Here is an 18484-nt window from a genome sequence, read left to right on the forward strand (position 1 = left end):
CCCTTGGTCACCAAGGAATATGGATGGCCACCAGTACTGAGCTATTGATCCGCTGACTCTTCCATTGTTGTTCTCACATTTCGGTACATTTGTAATTAAGACTCACGGACGTATAGTTCTTGCCATTACATGCCGAGAAAAAAGGTGCATGTAAATCTAGGTGTACAATTACTGTCAGGCAGTAAAATGTTCAGAGTGCAGGTTGCAATAATTTTGTTATTATGGTATGATACCGCTACTGCTGCTGCCTGGTGGTGCTGTAGATGTGTAGAGTTCATGCAAATACTGTGAAATTATGGTAGAGGCAACGAGACAGAAGTGATGGCTGCATTTGCCTTATTTAATTTATTTTAATTATGCCGGATTAACAACTGGACATCTAGAAGCCTACGACTAGGATAGGTTGAAAGAGTGTTCTTCCAAATTTGGTAGAAATCGTAAAGCCAAATAATGTTTGTCCAGCTATGGAAACTGTTCAGTGAGGAGCTTTTGCACGTAGGAATTCTATTGCTGAGTTTTGTACGTTAAATGAATGGACGTAGAAGCCTACTCTGTTTTTTTTTTTTTTTTAGAACCAGAGTATCGTTTGACTTTTATTAAGCTTTACTGAGCGAGAAACTACAGGTGGGAGGATCAAGAATGGATAGGCTATTGCTAAGGAAACTAGAAAACAACAGTCCTTTTGACTGGTCGGCGTGAGTTCCAGAACATCTTAACTATTTCACCATTTCAGGATTAGCCAGAACAGAAACCAAAAGATACAGGGAAGAATAGTTTGATCGGCAATTTTTATGAACATTAATTACAAGGCCTTCTTCACCTTCCATTAATTTTGTTCTCGTGATCTAAGCTTAATACAAATCGCCATGCCCAAGATCTGCAAGAATGGGAAAAAAAAAAAATTGACAAGGAAACACGCTCATTTAATTCACAAAATTTCCCATGGAAACATACTAAGTTCAAAGTACAAATAAACAGATTTAGTTGAATCATTTAAAACTAAACCCCTACAAATTAATCAGTTAAAGAGACATCTAATAGAACCACAACCGACAGGATCCCAATCACTAAAACAAAGTTTACAGTGGAAGTTAACCATGTAAGCTGTAAGATTAAGATCCATTAAAGAAGAAGCGAGTGAAAGCAACGGTCTGAAATTCTGAATCCAGCCTTGTTTTAGAATTTAGCATGTGCTGTAGTTTCAGTGGAGAGAAATGCTCTCAGTAAAAATCCGAGGATCAACGTATTGCATCATGGCGAAAAAAATAATGATTTCAACATTTGGTACCGTGCAGTGGAAATCCCCACCGCTTCGTCTGGAGATTTCCTTGTACAACACTAAAAAACACTGCATGCTAACATGCCTTGACATTTTCTGTAAGTTCTAACAATTGCTTCCACTCCATGTTTACTTGAAAACACCAGAATACGGTAAAGCACGTAGTATACGTTCAATCACAGGCCATCTCATAGCGGATACGGTAAACCATGAGTTATCTTCCAACTTAAAAAAGGACATGGTCATTGCACTTGTAGCACCCTTGCAAAATCCCATTGTCAATCAAGGACTTCAAAGGTGAGGTACTCATAATTCTGCTTCAACCTTGCTTCAAGTATACAAGGACCCTGCAAACAAAATGTTAATCAGCATCAATGGAAGATATTTGTTCATGCCATGCATCCCTTGAGTAGAATTTACCGTCCTCTTCAATTTTGGTTTCCTATGCTAAAATGTAGATAACTTTTAGCTCAATGGAAGCTGACCAAGATTTTGAAACTTTATAAATTTGGCAGGGAGACGACTTAAATTCACTTTGTATGAACAGTTTAACAGTAGTAAAAAACTGATGGTGAAAAGCTTTGGCCCTTTCAGATATGAAACAGTTATTTTGCAAATGATCCAACATTAATTCATTTACCTAATGAGATAATACAGAATTAAAAAGGAGAGGATGAAAAACCCTGCAAGGGCACATGTTCTCCGACTTGATTTCTTTTCAAATACCTGCATAGCAAGAACTTTATTATGCTCAGCTATTTCCACGCAGCTAAGTAAATAAAAAATAACTGCTAAGTAGTTCTAGCTTATTACCATCTTGAATCGATCCATGGTTCCTGACATTATACCCCTCGATGTGTCCATGTTGTTGCCCTGATTTTACAACAGATTTCACTCAGAATAAAGAAGTTGAAATTGTTTTCCCTAAATTTGGGACTGTCAATCAAAAATATAAACCACATACCATTCGATCAAGCAAATGGTTTTGACTCTCCACTTCCTCATGTATATCACCCGTTAACTGTAAACAAGAATAGATATCATGAGTTGCTTCAAAAAGAAAATTTGGATTTATTTACCAGAAAATGCATTTAAACATTTATATGCATCATCAGCCAAAAAATAAACTATTTGATTTGCATGAAAACATCAATCCTGTATAACTTTCATTTCTCTTCCCTGATCAAAATTGTGTCTTATCAAAAAAGAATTCCAATAGGCTGCAGCAACAGAACTTCTAGTATTACACAGATGCCTGTGAGAATGCACGCAAGAGAGTGCATGACATACATAACATACAAAACTTTTTTTACTTAAAAAAAAAAAAAAGGGATTTTATTAGATAAAAAATGGAGAGGATATACAAATAGGAGGATCAGGAAACTCCAAAGACAAAAAAAAAAATTAAAATAGAAGGGCTCTTCAATCCCTCTGACTATCTGCACATACATACAATTACACAGGTATAATTCATCACAAAAGTGGAACCAACATGAACAAACTTATCTGTGTGTGAAGAGTTCGTGTGTGTGTGTGTGTGTGAGACATCAATTGAGTACATACATTACAGGAAGCTATAAGAAAAAGGGTGGCATATTAGGTGATGTAACATTTTGAACAATTCAATCGAAGTTCATATTAGGTGATGTAACATTTTGAATATGCTTTCTTCAGTTAATGTTAAGCAACACTGGCACTATCCTTCCATTCCCTGCTCCATCATACGCCTAGGAGAATTTGATCTGGTATTTGCAATTTGTATGCATAAGCATAGTGAAACTTCACAGGGTGCTATACAATATTAACACATAAAACAATCACAAATTTCAATAGATTTTTTTTATTAAGAAAAAAACTGGTAAACATGAACTTTCCAAAAAAAAAAAACAAACAGAAAAACCACCTGAACACAAAAGGCAAGGATAACTAGATAAGTACAGACCAGAAGCCCCTGAACGGTTTCAACTACGTGCAAGCTTGTTTAGCATGCATCTCACCAGTAAGAACCTTATTACTGCCCATCATTGACAAACAACAAAAGATGCTGGTGCTATGCTGGTGCTGTGTAACAATAAAAAAGATGATTGTATTGTATTGTATTGTAATTGTACCATGTCAACTCAGTTCGGAATACCACTCAACTATACATCAGCAACAACATTCAAAACAAGTCTGAAATGAAAGAGCATTGTGCATGTCATCCCAAATTAATCATGACACGGTACAGATTTCACGAACCAAGAAAGTAAAAACAAAGGCAGGTTCAGGAAGCAGTGTATTTAATATGAAAGGAAGTAAATTAAATAAGGAGCAATGCAAAGGATTAGTTTTAAAGTTTGGGAGAGAGGCATACTCTCTTGAGGAAAAGAACTCTGTCTTGCAAAGTGTGGACAGCCTTATCATTGTCATGATCGTCGGTTTCGTGGGAAAAGGAAGAGGATGACCTCAGACCTCCTTCTTCAAGCCCATCATCAAAGAGAGCTGTTCTCGAATTTCGATGGTCCCTGCCATCATTTTGAAAATACATTCAAGAAAATCAAAATCGAAATGCATGCACAGTCCATTATAATTTTAATTAGAAAATGAAACCCTAGAGCTAGGATAGAAAGAAATAACCAAGCTAGATGTGATTTAGATTAACAAAAGTAATATTGGATTGAGATTGAAAGGAGTATCTGATTCGTAAACTAACCTTCTGTAACTCATTGGCTGCTGCTGCTGCTGCTGAATCAATGATCAAAATGTTGGTTTCTGCTTCTCTATGCGGGCTGAGAAAATCTTTTTTAAAAAAGAGCACAAGCCGGGATCCGGCCTCGAATTTTGGTGGTTTTTTTTTTTAATTGAAAAAACTAATTACTGGGCCATAATAAAAATCCGGCGAGAATATTGACTTGCTGAAAGTTTATCCACCGAGAGCGTCTTGAGCCTTCCAAGAAGGCCCATTATTTTTTAAGGTATGCCCCCATCATTTAATGAAGATGGTGAGGCGAGGCCTAACGATCTCAAATTCAACTCTGTGTTTTGAGAGAAATTATTGGGTGCATCAGAAATTGTATTTCATCCTTTCACCATTCTTTTTTTTGAAGTATAGGATTCATTATAAAAATAAGTTATAGTGTTGCATTTTTATGAATCAAAAGAATGCAATTTTTTATATACTAAATAATTTTTCTTTTTTATATCAATTTTATCCCCAATACATAAAAATATGAAAACCCGTGAGGTGTTTATTGTTGAGCCACCACTATTTACACATTCACAAACACGGATGGTACTATTTAATTTTTAATAATTCATTTTGGTTTTTAAATTTTTATTTGTGTAATTTGATCTTAATTGAAGGCCAATTGCATCTAAATTTTCTTAGTCAATGGTAAAATTAAAAAGATGATGGAAATAAAAAGAATACTAAAATAGGTGGTGTGCCAAAGATTGTATGAGAAATACACTTACATCCTAGATCTTTAAATATAACACAATGTGTACAATTTAGGTTCTGTTAAATTTTTAAAAATTAATTTTGATACACAAGTTTATTTTTTTATTTTTCAATCCCTGGTTAAAGAAAAGAGAGAGATAGTTTGCTGGATCCCGATGATATCAGAAAAGGTCATTGTTCACTCCCTTTTCAACCACCAAAATATGATTTTTTGGTGTTCACAAGTTCAATAAGATGACAAGAGCTTCATGGTAGATGTGAGCCAAAAAAGCCAAAATTAAACCAATTTAATTTCAGGTTTTTAGACTATTTTTTAAGTATTGAGAATTGATAAAATGATTTTTTGGTGTTACAAGGGTCTTAGTAAGATATTTTTAGATTGAAATAGCTTAATTTTTTTATTTTTTTTTGCCAAAAGGCTAGTTTCCTGGCTTTTTAGCTACCATCATGGTGACTGAAATCTATACTTGCAGACGATACATTATCTATCTTGGTGACATATTCCTTACTTTAAAAATAAATAAATAAATAAATGACAGGTCATCCATTCTTTTAAAAAATAAAAATAAATAAAAAAACAAGCTTTAGCCCTCTGGTTTGGGTTTGATGGCCTGCCAACACTCCATGTCTCTTCGTTTCAGTGGCCCAAGCATGTTAGATTATAGGGCAGCGAATCTGAATACTTTTTGGTTTTTTATTTTTAATCGAGATTGAATATAAACTTGAGGCGAAAGGAAAATTAAACCCGACTGAATTTATATTCCCGATCACAAGTATAAAAAAACCATCCTATATAATTCTTTTGTAAGAAAAAAAAAACATCTATCCCGTGAAATGGCTAGTTCTTTTTCTATTTCCAGGAGGTGGGACTCGTGTTCTTTGCACGTGATTTTTTAACATTTTTCTATCAATGGATTCTAACGATGGAGGAATCCAAATTGTCACAGGATAAAATTGACGCCAGAAATTGTGTGGGGGTAAAGATACTGAGGAATCCAAATCTTCACAGGATAACATTTTTAATACTTGTAGAAGAAATTTCATTACTCGTGTGAAGAAGAAGAAGAAGAAGAACAAGAAGAACAAGGCAGGGTTTGGTTCCTTTTCTATCTCAAAAGAGGGGAGAAAGGGCTACAAATGTTATTTTCTCCCCAGCAAATACTGCTCTGCAAAGAAATCATTCACAAAATAAGAAAATATTGGGACTGTCTACAGCTGAGCTCCATCATGTTACCTTTTTTTTTTTTTTTTAACCTGGGGTGTCCGGGCCAGCTTACGTGTACCACAACTAATCTCCGGACCCACTGAACACCCTGCAAGCCCAGTAAGTATGTGAGACACCGTGGGGGTGACAGACGTGCACGCTAGGGCTCGAACCCAGGTGACAGAAGCAAGGAAACCTTGTCTCTGCCGCTGGGCTACAAGCCCTGGTGCTCCATCATGTTACCTTAATTATAAGAGTTCTAGGGTTAATTAGGGTGTGTTTGAAATAAGATAGTTATTTTTTAAAATATTTTTTATTTGAAAATATATTAAAATAATTTTTTTTTATTTTTAAAAAATTATTTTTGATATCAGATTTGAAAAGATTAAAAAAATTAATTTTAAAAACTTAATTTTTTAAAAAACATAAAAATAAACAATCTTTTATTTAAACAGAGCATGGGATTAATAGAATTTTCTCTCGACTTCGTGCTCTGAACCACACATGGTGTATGTACCCGCGCATGCAAATACGCACACTCAAGTGCATGTTTAATTATTGGGTGAATAGTAGTAGTAATAATAATAATAATAATAATAAGTCAAGGTTTATTTAATTTTTAATTTTTGAAAAAGTCTTGTATTTATAAGCATCAGACCAGTGACCACACAGGGTTTCTAAATCAAGGGGTCTTTTATTATCACATCAATGCTCTCTTCTACCGACTGTAACCTGTTTAATGCCACGTGATACCACCTGCTTTCACCCTTGGATTTATCTGGTACGTCCGTTCCTCTGATTGTTTGAAGTCCGGCATCACCGTTGGCAATAAATATTTGTAATTTCTCAGGATCATTAGTAAGCAAAAAATCATGAAACTTGAGAAAATGTTGTTCTGTTTAAAAATGATAGCTTGCATCGCAAACTAACTCATTTGCTCACGAAGCATGCAATCGAGGATCAAAGCCACTGGTTTTGTCAGACCAAAGGTTCATAACCATGTGTGCCTGGTCTGCAAATAGTTACAAGTTGGCCCTAAACCTAAAGAACTCACAGTGCATAATAATGCTTCGTTTCAGAAGAAAGAATGCACAGAATCACATAAATAGATCTTAACAGCACCAGAATAAAACAGTTAACTTCGATCAGATTGTTCACACATGTCTTGCACATGAATGCTTAGATGCTTGTGTGTTGGGGAATAATATAAATTATATCTTGAAATTTCACTAAACAGCTTAAGATGAGATGGTTTTTTAATATAACATCAGAGTTTTAATGACTATGTAGTTATGAGTTTGAATCTCACCATACCCATGCATTAGTCAATTGTTTTCCATGCCAGTGACCTCATCTCGCATTCATTATGATGCCTTACTGTCTTCATGCAACACAAACAGGGTGTGGAACCCATGGGTGCATTATGCTACAAAATATAGAGAAGGATGATGTTGGTGAACTTAAAGAAGTTATTACTGGACAAGAAAATGCTTGATTGATGTGTCGCTAGAAGAATTTCAATTTGTTGTTTACCCAGGGGGGTGGCCAATTCTGATTAGAAATTTTAATCAATATAAATTTAATTGCCCAGTTCAATACTAAAACTAGGAGACTGCAGATGCATATTGCTAGCTGATCGACAATCCATCCGATAATAACACTTATGCACAGAAAATTAGATAAGTTTATCATATTGTTTTTAATGGGATAAAAACTTCTCCTTTAAAACAGCTTTTAACAAGATAAAAGTTGATTATTATAATGTTCAGAGAAGAAGAAAAATAGAATTGCTATAGAAGAAAGTCTGTATATTTTCACACACACAATACTTCTCTGCACTAACAGAAAAATTATATATAAACTCATACATTCTTGGTTGTTGCACGAAATAAGAAAAGAAAAAATTGTTATTCTATCTCCATAATTTCAACAACTAAATACTGAGAGGATCATCAAGTGTAGCTGTCATTTTGCTGGAGTTTGCTTTATCTGTTAAACTACCATTTACGTAGGAATTTGTTACTTCTTGGAAGTCCTTATAACCAACCATATTTCCTTTGATATGTCTGTGAGTATAATCATCCTTATTACTTCATAATTCTTCCTTGTCACTCCATGATTTGGGGGATACACTCACATGATTATTGCTATCAGGAGACTGTAAGTTGGTAATAAGAGATACACCAAACAATTTCCAAAACAAAAAAAAAATTGTTTATGTCCAGTTCATCATAACAAACCCTCCCTTGTATTTTCAATGACCTGATTCCTTGAGTTAAACCTCTACTTGCAAATGTCACTGAAATTTTGATAAGTGAACACCACAGATTGTACACAGATATATACACATTCTACAGAACAGAGAGATTTTCTCATAATTAACTGAATTCATGTACTTCAAAAGTCAAAACTTCCCATACCTGGCAGTGAAAGACATTAATCAACTCAGATCTTCAGTTATGTAAGTCATCAGTGTGAAAAGCTTGAAAATTAATCTTGTTTGAACTGTCATTTGTGTCTTCATTCAAGTATCAGGAGTCAACAACTACGCTTTACAACCTCCTTCAGGTATTCATATTAATTAAGATAATTAAACAACAAAGGAAGCTCGGCACTGCAACTGCCACTGCATGCAGTCTTCAAAATCAAAACTACTTGCACAATCCAGCAAAGCATTTTGCTGATGTTCATAGCGACATATGTAATTCATCCCAACAAGAAGCTCACAAATAGCTGCCTCTGTCTTTCCCCTGTCAGCAAAATACAATGTCTGAAGTAGAAGAACATTTGTCCGCTTGACAATTTGGTGCTGCTCGAAATTACGCTCACTTTGCCACCTGATCATGTTATGCGCAAGAGGAGCAAGCCACCTGAGTATTCCATCAAGAGTCTCCTTCCAATCATGGGCAAGCGGAGCATCATATATAGCAAGATGTTTCACGTAGGACTGGAGGTTAGTCCTCAGAGACATTCTTAGGCTTGTTGGTAACATCTGGTACAAGTCATCCCTTGCTTCCTCGCCCACTAAATGGGGATAGCGAAGCAATTTCTCTATAACAATTATGACATTTGCATAATGCAAGGCCAAGGCAGATCCTCCAATTGTGGAAGGAGGAGCATAAACCATTAGCCTACTTTTGGGACCAAACCGTGCATTATTCATCCCACCACGCCTGGCTTGTCTTTGATCTCCACTGAAAGAAACTCGATTGGAAAAGCCTGAAGGGATTGGGTCCTCTATCTTCAAACTACCATTGCCAACACTATAACAACGAGAAGTTTGGCTCCTCAGGTCCTCATCGACAGCAACACAACTGTCATCATCATCAAACTTTGTAGCCGAACTGCTCAAACTAAGGCAATCCAGGAAAAGCCTTCCAGGACTAGTCCCACATGGAAACACGATATCTTCAGTTCGAAATAATAGATTAACTTCACCTTTCCCTGAAGCAATCCGAGGTTTAATATGTGTCTCCCTTTTCTCCACCACGGCTCTCTCAATTGGTCCCGATTGACACAAATTGCTACTTCTCTTGCTAACAGCCCGTCTCAGTGGCCCTGAAACCCTTTGTGAACCATGACAATCACCAATATATCCTGGGACCTCCCTGCATTCGTCCTTCATGGGAGGGGACGAACAGACCCCTTCAACAGCCCCTGGGCCCTTCATTTGCAACACCGATTCCCCAAAAACAACAGAAATCCTAGCGTAAATAGTACAAACAGTCCTAGCCAACAATTCAACAACCTTATCACAAGTCTGGTTCCAAAGAGAAATCTCCTTAAGATGCCTCACATCCTGTTTCTGCCAAATAAGTTTCTGCTCAAACGCCCTTCGACTCTCTTCGTGTTGATTCTGCTGAAATTTCTTGGTAGCCTGCTCCAATTCATTCAAAACCTCCAGTTCACAATACAAATTTGAGGTTGCATTCACATACCTCTCCATCTTCTTAACCATACCCTCCATATCCTTAACCAAAAACCCCAACTCCTTCACATCAATAACCCCACCAACAATATCCCCATAAACATGCTCAAAACCCTGCAAAGCAGGCTCGACACACTTCTTTCCTAGCCTAGAAACAACATTAGCTACCCTGTTCAAGTCATCGAGTTTCTCAGCTAAAGCAAGCTGAAGAAGGTAACTTTCATCAGTAGACACCAAGTTCTTAACTCCCTCGGATTTCAAGATCTCATTTTTTAGCTTTGAGATCTCAGAATCAGAGAGGGACTTGTGGAGTTGTACAGTTTGAGACAAGACATTAGCAACCTCAAAAGACAAGATGCCAATGATTTGTTTGTCTTTAGAATCTTGTTTATTTCTTGGGTGGTTGTGGTTGTTCTTTTTCTTGGAAGATTCAAGAAGAAGTGCGTGCTTAAGATTGCTACTTACCTGGTTTCCCATCTTCACAATCCAGGCTTCTGCCACCATATCTCTAACCCCAATCACCAAGAAATGAATGCTCTTTCAAAAGCAAATGTGAATCTTTTACCTTGTTAGAAGAGTGCGTGTGTCTTTGTGGAGGGAAACAAGAAACGGCTGGTAGCGGCGTTTAAGAGAAACAGAAGCTCGTCGGGGGATTTTTCATCTTTTTTGTGTTTTTTGGGCGTGTGATGTTAGGACTGGTTTTATTTCAAAAGTAAAAGGGGTTGAGCTGTGTTCTGATTCTTGAAGGTGGTCCAAAGCCAAAGGGTATGCCAAATATTGCTAATTTGCTATGCTACGCTGCTCCTTTTTGTTTGTACAGTGACCTAAGAGTGGGACTGTTATATATATTTAAGTTTTCTGGGTTCGACTTACAATTTATCAGGACCTTCATCTCATTTATTGCATTTGGTGTACTGTACAGAAAGTAAAATATCCATCTAATCTTTTGTCAAACAACTGATATGTTATTTTCAATAAATTAGGTGCTGGTTTAGATGGGCTAAAATATCCATTTCAAGATTTTTGCACTGGATTGGACTTCGGAGAAAGAAACAAAATAAAAAATCTATTTTTATATTAAAAGGATTTAAAAACATTAAAGAAATAATTTTAAATTAAAAAAATTAAATTTTGAACCAATAGTGTTCTGGCGGCAACGAGAAACACTATTGGTGATAAAAGAGACCATTTCCCACACTTCGCATAAAGGAAAAGAGTAAAAATTCGAAGAGGCACAGTTCCAATCTCAGGAGCAGGTGAGATTTCAATTTTGAAACCTTGTCTTGTTTAGTTTTTTTATTTTCTTATTTTTGACCCACAACCAGTGGAGTAGGAACTCTATTTCGGGAGGGCAGCTCACGGGCACTCTGTCAGTACTCGCATAAGTGGGTTTGACCTCACAACGTGCTTTAGGGTCAACCTAACCAGCAGTAGCTGGAAAGAGTTTGACTTCGACCTCACTTATTCCGATTTCTCTCTCGAGGGGAAAAAAAAAAAAAAACGTCTTTACATATTTCATGTAGGACACAGTTCATGCTGACACAGTAAGACCCATCTGAATGGAAGTACAGGACTCGAAAAATCAAAATCCTTTTAACCATAAGAGCCGAAAAGGCAGCAATGTGAAGCCAAAATGTTCGTATTTTGCATATATAGATAGGTCAAATCGATTGATACGGTAGTTTGCTAATTTTTATTTTTATTTTACTCACGTGGTGTGAGGAATTTATTGGGTGTAAAATTAAGGAATGTTGTTATTACATGCTAGCGGTTGTTTTATAAATTGATTTTTACTTGAAAATATATTAAAATAATATATTTTTTATTTTTTAAAATTATTCTTGATATAAAATATTAAAATAAAAAAATATATAAAAAATAATCTTAAACAAAACAAATCAAATTTAAAAAAAAGAACAGTTTCGACTGTGTGTTTCTAAACCCTACGTTAATGGTTTACTTGCAAGCCTATATTAACGTATAGGAAACTTTTGTAATTATTGGAGGATTTAGGCATGACCTGCTCCTCTCTCTCGAGCAAACACTTGAATACTTCATCTTAGGATCGATATATAGCAAAAGATAACCATATCATCAAATGTCTCTTTCTCTATAGTATGGGACTTCGGTTTATTTCGTTATGTTGCCTAGAAATACCGATCAAAGGAAGGGAAAGTTTGTCAAAAGCTAACCATAGTGGGAGTTGTTAGATTGAATTTTTATATTTTTATTATGAGGATAGTTTGCATGCTTGGTCAAGACCATGCGCGTGGATGGTTTTGGCGAGGAATTAAGGAACAATCACATAATGACAAGAGGAGAGGATAAAACCATTGCCGAGATCACTCGTAACGTCATGGGTTTTGGCATCTCTCCTGCAGTCAAGAGATGTCCAGTTTATATACACCTAAGCAGATGCCCCAATCTGTCATGTTAGCATAATAAATAATAATCATGATAGATCGATATTATGAGTTAATTATTACAACTTTGCTTGGATGAATTTTTCTTGATAAAGAGTCTTCGTTGAGGATCTTTGCATGCCTTTGCTTAACCCACTTTATTAGTTTTTGAGGTATCATTATATCATCATCATTATCATTCATATTTCTTTCTTTTTTATGATAATGTCCTCTAGTGTTAGGTCTATGTCCTGATTTTTCATGGATTCACTTATGTATTTTAGCATTTCACTCCTTTTCTTGCAAATTTTTCTTTTTATCTCTTGTGTTGGGGTGTAGGGTGTCATTTCAGCTAGGTTTCTTTCAAAATACAATTAGTCTCAAAATAAAATTGTAAGGAATAATCTTCTCACTGTGATAGACAAATATGATATTTTTTTATTTAACCCATGATCTGACTTGATATTTAATAATTTGTTATGATTTCTCTATTCATTCCATAATGGTTCGTTGAAGTCTTTCAAAAGATGAAAAACATGATTGGGTTTGCATTAGGTTGTTCATCTGCTATTAATAAACATTGACTAACATAACTCTAATTCATCATCATCACACACATAATCATTATAAGGCTTATTATTGTTATTTATAGCTTCATGTATATTATTAGAACTAAAAGTTAACCCAACCGTCCTTTTTATCATGATCTTATAAAAAATATATAATTTTCCGTGTGCAAATTAATACAGGTAGCTCTTCATCAATTTTTTTTGTAAAAGACATATTGTTAACTATAAATTTAACCTTTATATTTTAAAATTCATTTATAACCTACTTGTTTTTATCAATTTCAGGATATTTTTTTAATTCTTTTTTAATTTTAAAAAAATAGAATAAAGAAAGTAGAAGTAGCTGATATGAGAAATTGTGATAGAGAAAGAATGCATTTTTTAAAAATAGAAATAAGTACCAGCTCGAGGATAGTCAACGCTAATCAATGAGTTGTCTAATTATTTTTCATACGACAAAGACCAATCAATTAATTTTGATGAACTATAGAGATTATTAGATAGAAGGCATACGCTCCGCAGCGAGTAAAATTATTTGTTTTAATGTCAAAAAAAACTTCGTGCAAAACTTGGGATTTAAAAAAAAAATAGAGAATTAAAACATTAAATTGAATGAATATAATAACCTCAGCTAATCTAATAATATTTAAAAAATAGATAATGACAATAAATAAATCAAATTAATAAAAAAAATAGAATTAATAATAGATATATATATATATATATATATATAAGTGACAACAGAAAAAAAAAACTCGAGTTAACTCAGATCTACCTATCAAATCTGCGATCCGAAACATGAATTCAGGATAACCACTAAAAAAAATAACAAAAATAAAAAAAGCAAATTCATAACCAACCAAATGTTGAATTTTTTTTAAAAAAAAATACGCTAAAAAAACAAAATTCCATTAAAACTAATCTTCTAAACTTGTGACCCCGGTTATGAGGTCGGCACCACATTATAGAAGACAAACCTGAAAAAATTACAAAACAAAATTTTCAATAAATTAAATGTCAATGGATGAAACTAAGAAAATTTTTTTAATTAAAAACTACGATCAAAGAAATGATGACTAAATTTTTTAGTAAATTTTTTCAAAACTCATTGATTTTATTTGTTAAATCTTTATATAAAAAAATGTAATTTTAACATTCTTACGTAATAAAAAAATTAGTTGATCCAAGTAATCATGGTTAACTTACTCGACCTATGATTCAGGAGTTATTTGGGGTCAACTCCCATACTAAGTTTAAAAACTATGATCAAAAGAATGAAGATTTAATTTTTTTTTGTTAAATTTTTTTTATTTTTTTTTAAAAAACCTAGATTTAAAAACCATGATTCTAAACTTGTTTTCATCAATTATTACGAAAAGCTAACTATTTCGATAACGTTTGGGAACACGGCTGTGGCAGCGTTCTCAAAAAATTTGAATTTTTTTTTTGTTAAAATTTAATATGGTTTGTATGTTTTGAATCGTTTTGATGTGCTGATATCAAAAAAAATTTTTAAAAAATAAAAAAAATATCATTAACATGTATTTTAGCATGAAAAATTATTTGAAAAACACTCACAACCACACTGTTTTTGACACTCTTTATATTGATGTACAAATGTGAGTCACACCTTAAGTACATGGGGGACTCATCATTCAAGGCTTCCGATTAATTAGTTCAGTTCAAGCGGGGAACCAATTTGCAAGGGGACATGATCATAAGGCTTCAACTAGAGAGATCAAGGATCAGCAGCTAAGTACACACGAGGCTTGTAGCTCAGTGGCCTTGGCAGGCTTTGCCCTGCCTGAGTGTCCTGGTTCGAGCTCTCGTGTGTACCCAACACATGAGGGTTTAACTGTTGTGGTTAATTCGTGTGACTTGTTCTGTTCCTGTTCCGGGTTCGACCCTCTATGTGTACGCCTGTCACCCCCGCGGTGCCTTACCTGCTCCTGGGCTTGCAGGATGTCCAGCGGGCCGTGGGGAATAGTCGTGGTGCGCGTAAGCTGGCCCGGACACCCCACGTAAATCAAAAAAAAAAAAAAAAGGATCAGCAGCTAAGTGTGACAGAGAGCCAACATTGCTGCATATATCAACACAGATTCGGAGAATCGGAGTTTGATTAGAAAATTTGTGAAAGAAATGAACGTTGGTGTTCATTCCTCTTTGGCAGTGTTTTCTCCAAGTCTCCAGAATGCCTCAGCCCCCGGGTGTCTGTTGCTGGCAACATTCAGCTTCGGCCGACTGAAATGTGAAACACTTTATTGGAAAATGGTGCAGCTCTAGAGACCTCAAGAGGACCACCTTCACTTTGCCTTTCATTTTGTGTTGTCTTTGCCTCTGCCTAATCATTTTATGCATCAGTTTGCCTTTGGCCCATCAGCCTTTTCTTTTCCTCTTTCTGCCATGAAAATGATATTATAATGACATCCTTTTGCCAAACTAAACTAATTACAATTAAAAATAAAAAAAATGAAAGCCATATGAAAAACACCTGGCACTAGACATAAAACACCATGGAGAGCAATCATGTTTTTTTCTTTTTTGGTCCCTATAATTATTTATGCTTTGGTCCCTTGATTTTCTTCTTCTTGTTCGGTCATTTGATATTGGTGTGATTTGCAATTGGTCTTTATGATTTATTTTCCAAGCGTTCATGTAAGGATCTTGAGGTGTCGAGGAAATATTTTGCTACCTAGTTAATTCTTAATTTTGCAAAACAAAATTTAATTTATTTGGTTCAAATTAATTAGAGCTTCAAGAACCAAATTTGAAGGATAAAGAAATGCACAGTCCTTTTTTTGTCAAATTCAAGGATCCCTTTGCATGCCTTTTTTTTCTTGAAGCTTGGAAAATAAATCATAAAGATCAAAGGGGGAAGTTCATGCCTTTCTTTTTTATTTCGGTCCCTCAATTTATTTTTCTTGATTTGATCCCTTTGCATTAGTTTTATTTAGAATATGACTAAGTGTTTTATTTTGGTTGTCTTGATTTTTTTATTTTTTCAATTTGATTTTTTTTTAATTTTATTCTTTCATATTTGATTTGTAGAAAATTAAGTTTTAGATTTTTTTTCATTTTGCTTTCCATAGATTATCACATTTTTATTTAATTTTTGTTTTATTATCAAATATTAAGAGGATATATTTTTATAATATTGAAAAGCATTTATTTTTTAATTTGATCGATGCATATTTTTTTTAGTTTGATTTATTTATTGTTGTTTTTTTTTCTAATCATATTGTTAAATTATTTGTATTTAAGTTGAATCAACTATCTAAATCTCATATTTTCTTTACTTTTTTTAAATTTGCTAATGTCGCCTCAACATTTCTTTTATATTAAGAAAAACTTGTTCGACTGACGGCTCACTAATCTAGTTATGAATAATTAGTAATCTTTTAACATATTTATATCTCTGTATTCGTGTCTAAACGTTGATCTGGAAAAAAAAAGATGAATTATGTACAAACTTTTAACAAAATTGTTGTTTCCAAACAACTCATATTTGCAAAACACGACAGAACTATTAATGGTGCCTCCATTAGAGAGTACTGGCCTTCTACTTCTTCTTTTTTTTTTTAATAAATATAGGTGTGTTGGGGTTAACTTATATGTATTTTAATTAATTTTATAAATTCTAAAATTAGTGATTATATAAATTTTCAATAATTCTAAAAATACTTAACTCATAATCAACTCATAATTATTAAAAAAACAATTCAATGAATTGAATTATTTCTTGTTATTGCTTTCTAAGAATAGGTGACAGGGTCATTAGTTGTTCAACTAAAAAAACAATCCTATAAATGGGCAAGTAGTTCTGGTCTTTTTGGTGTATAAATAGTGCACAGGCCCCCCACAACCCATCTAAAAACAAAGAAAACAGATATTTTTGAGTGGAGGCCGGAATAAGATGCCGAGAAGAGATATTGATATAAAAAAAAGTTTAATTAAAAATAAAAGGAGTGGTTAATGGGCTGATGCTAACAAATTCCCGCCACATTGCATGTAGGTTTGTGCTTGGGCTAACTTTTGTCCAGAGAATATAGCAAGGCTGTTGAAAGGATTTGCCCCCACAATTCACTTTTGTGATAAACAATACAGCAAAGAGAAGTCATCTTCATGGATTCTTGACTGGTTCACGCAATTCATGGATTGATAAATGACGATGAAAGTCATCAATTATTTGGTAGCAGCTTCTGCTAGCAATCAATCAAGATTAATTTTGTTGTTTATAAGGTCACTTTCTTGATGGGTGTTTTTTTTTATCCTCTGCCTCTGCCGAATCAATTATCGACGAGGTCAAACCATTTATGGCCCGGATGCCTCAGTTTGCTTACCAAGTCAGACTCTGGCCCAGGGAAGATCTCTTGGGCCAGTGACCCAGAACTATATAGCCTCTTTCATGTTCTCAAATACTTTCTGAGCATTTGCCAGGAAGAGTTCGGCGGCCGATCTATTTGCCTGGACTTTCGAAACACCAGAAACTTCTGCAATTTACCAGCCTGTGCCAGTTGTTATCGTGGCTGACACATAGAGGGAAGAACAGGTTCATTTGGTTCTCGAGGTAAAATTTGTCGGTGGTCTAGACTTGCCAAACAGTCAGATTGAATTAATTTGGTGTTGGATTTGACATTAGTTCCAGAAATTCAATCTGTTTGACGCGAATATTAAATATTCACAGTTCGAATTTGTTTGGTAATAGCATTAGGTTAGAATTTCTCCTGGTTCTAGAAAAGGGAAACTGTCAGAAATTGTGAAACCAGGAAAAAAATGAAAAGAAAAAATGTAGGTCCAAAATCCAGATTCCAAATTAGATATGAAGTTAAGAACTTGTGCCTTGTGATCTCTTGATTGAATAATATTAAAAAATAGTGTTTGAATTGCAATAATTACTTTTTAAAATATTTTTTTATTTAAAAATACATTAAAATATTTTTTATTTTTAATATCAACAAATCAAAACAATTTTTTTAAAAAAATATAATAAATACAAAAACAGTCACAGTCCTGGAACGACTTCCGCTGTCGCTGTTTCTGGTTGGGTATTAAATTTGACCGGAAGAAAAGGAGGGATACATGGTCATATTTTACGTCACTGAACTGAATAATTGAGAGTTCTGTGGCTAAACAATTACAAGGCTCCTCAGAATCCAAATCATTTTCCTTTGTAGTTTCATGTCAAGGGTAAAATAAAGATCAGATTTGGATCTCGACGCTGAAAATGTGATTTCCTTGTTTGACCGATAGAGAGAAAAGAAGGCTTCTGTTTTTCTTTCCTTGTTTAATTTTCAAACATTTATCCTACCGTCCACCGATGGTATGTATATTTCAGGCATCTTTAAAGTTTATAGCAGTAAAGGCAAGAAAATCTGCGCGCGCACAGCCATTCAAATGCAAAATCGAATATCCTTTTCTTTTTTTCTTGCTTCCGAATTTTTTTATATTCATCGAAGAATAATGATACGAGTAGTATACTTTTTATTGTTCGGAACTACTTTTTATTATATTTGGATCTCTCATCTCGGACGTGAGAGTATAGCCATTCAAAACAGGATCAGATCAAGCTGTAGATTGAAGCTGTCGGTGAGTCCACTGGTTTTCATTGGCCAACCAATCAATGGACCGTGTATTTACCACAAAAAAAGGGGCTACGTGTTATA

At 34.4% G+C, this 18484-nt stretch overlaps 2 protein-coding genes across 3 annotated transcripts; both read right to left on the reverse strand.

Moving 5' to 3' along the window:
* Positions 1-1138: 1138 nt before the first annotated feature.
* Positions 1139-4121, reverse strand: LOC133696706 (bet1-like SNARE 1-2). 2 transcript variants are annotated; one of them, XM_062118971.1, is made up of 6 exons: positions 3972-4121; positions 3633-3783; positions 2244-2300; positions 2093-2152; positions 1920-2005; positions 1139-1626 (listed from the first exon to the last, which is right to left on the reverse strand). In XM_062118971.1, the coding sequence occupies exons 1-6, from the start codon at positions 3983-3985 to the stop codon at positions 1599-1601; spliced, it is 396 nt and encodes a 131-aa protein (XP_061974955.1). In that variant the 5' UTR covers positions 3986-4121; the 3' UTR covers positions 1139-1598. The 2 variants fall into 2 exon arrangements, with proteins under 2 accessions (XP_061974955.1, XP_061974956.1); XM_062118972.1 differs by lacking the exon at positions 1139-1626 and having other exon boundaries at positions 1916-2005.
* Positions 4122-8418: 4297 nt separating this feature from the next.
* Positions 8419-10714, reverse strand: LOC133696502 (protein PSK SIMULATOR 1-like). The gene has a single exon (XM_062118702.1). The coding sequence runs from the start codon at positions 10352-10354 to the stop codon at positions 8513-8515; it is 1842 nt and encodes a 613-aa protein (XP_061974686.1). The 5' UTR covers positions 10355-10714; the 3' UTR covers positions 8419-8512.
* Positions 10715-18484: the final 7770 nt, after the last annotated feature.

Source organism: Populus nigra, chromosome 6, assembly GCF_951802175.1.
Source record: "Populus nigra chromosome 6, ddPopNigr1.1, whole genome shotgun sequence".
NCBI classification, from domain to species: domain Eukaryota; kingdom Viridiplantae; phylum Streptophyta; class Magnoliopsida; order Malpighiales; family Salicaceae; genus Populus; species Populus nigra.

Bases quoted from the DNA above. Each gene is read 5' to 3' on its own strand.
- LOC133696706 (XM_062118971.1), bottom strand. The intron at 2,301-3,632 runs GTATGCCTCTCT...TCTTGTTTACAG, and splicing joins GAGTTCTTTTCCTCAAGAGA to TTAACGGGTGATATACATGA. The intron at 2,153-2,243 runs GTATGTGGTTTA...TTGTAAAATCAG, and splicing joins ACCATTTGCTTGATCGAATG to GGCAACAACATGGACACATC.
- LOC133696502 (XM_062118702.1), bottom strand. From the start codon at position 10,354: ATGGTGGCAGAAGCCTGGATTGTGAAGATGGGAAACCAGGTAAGTAGC.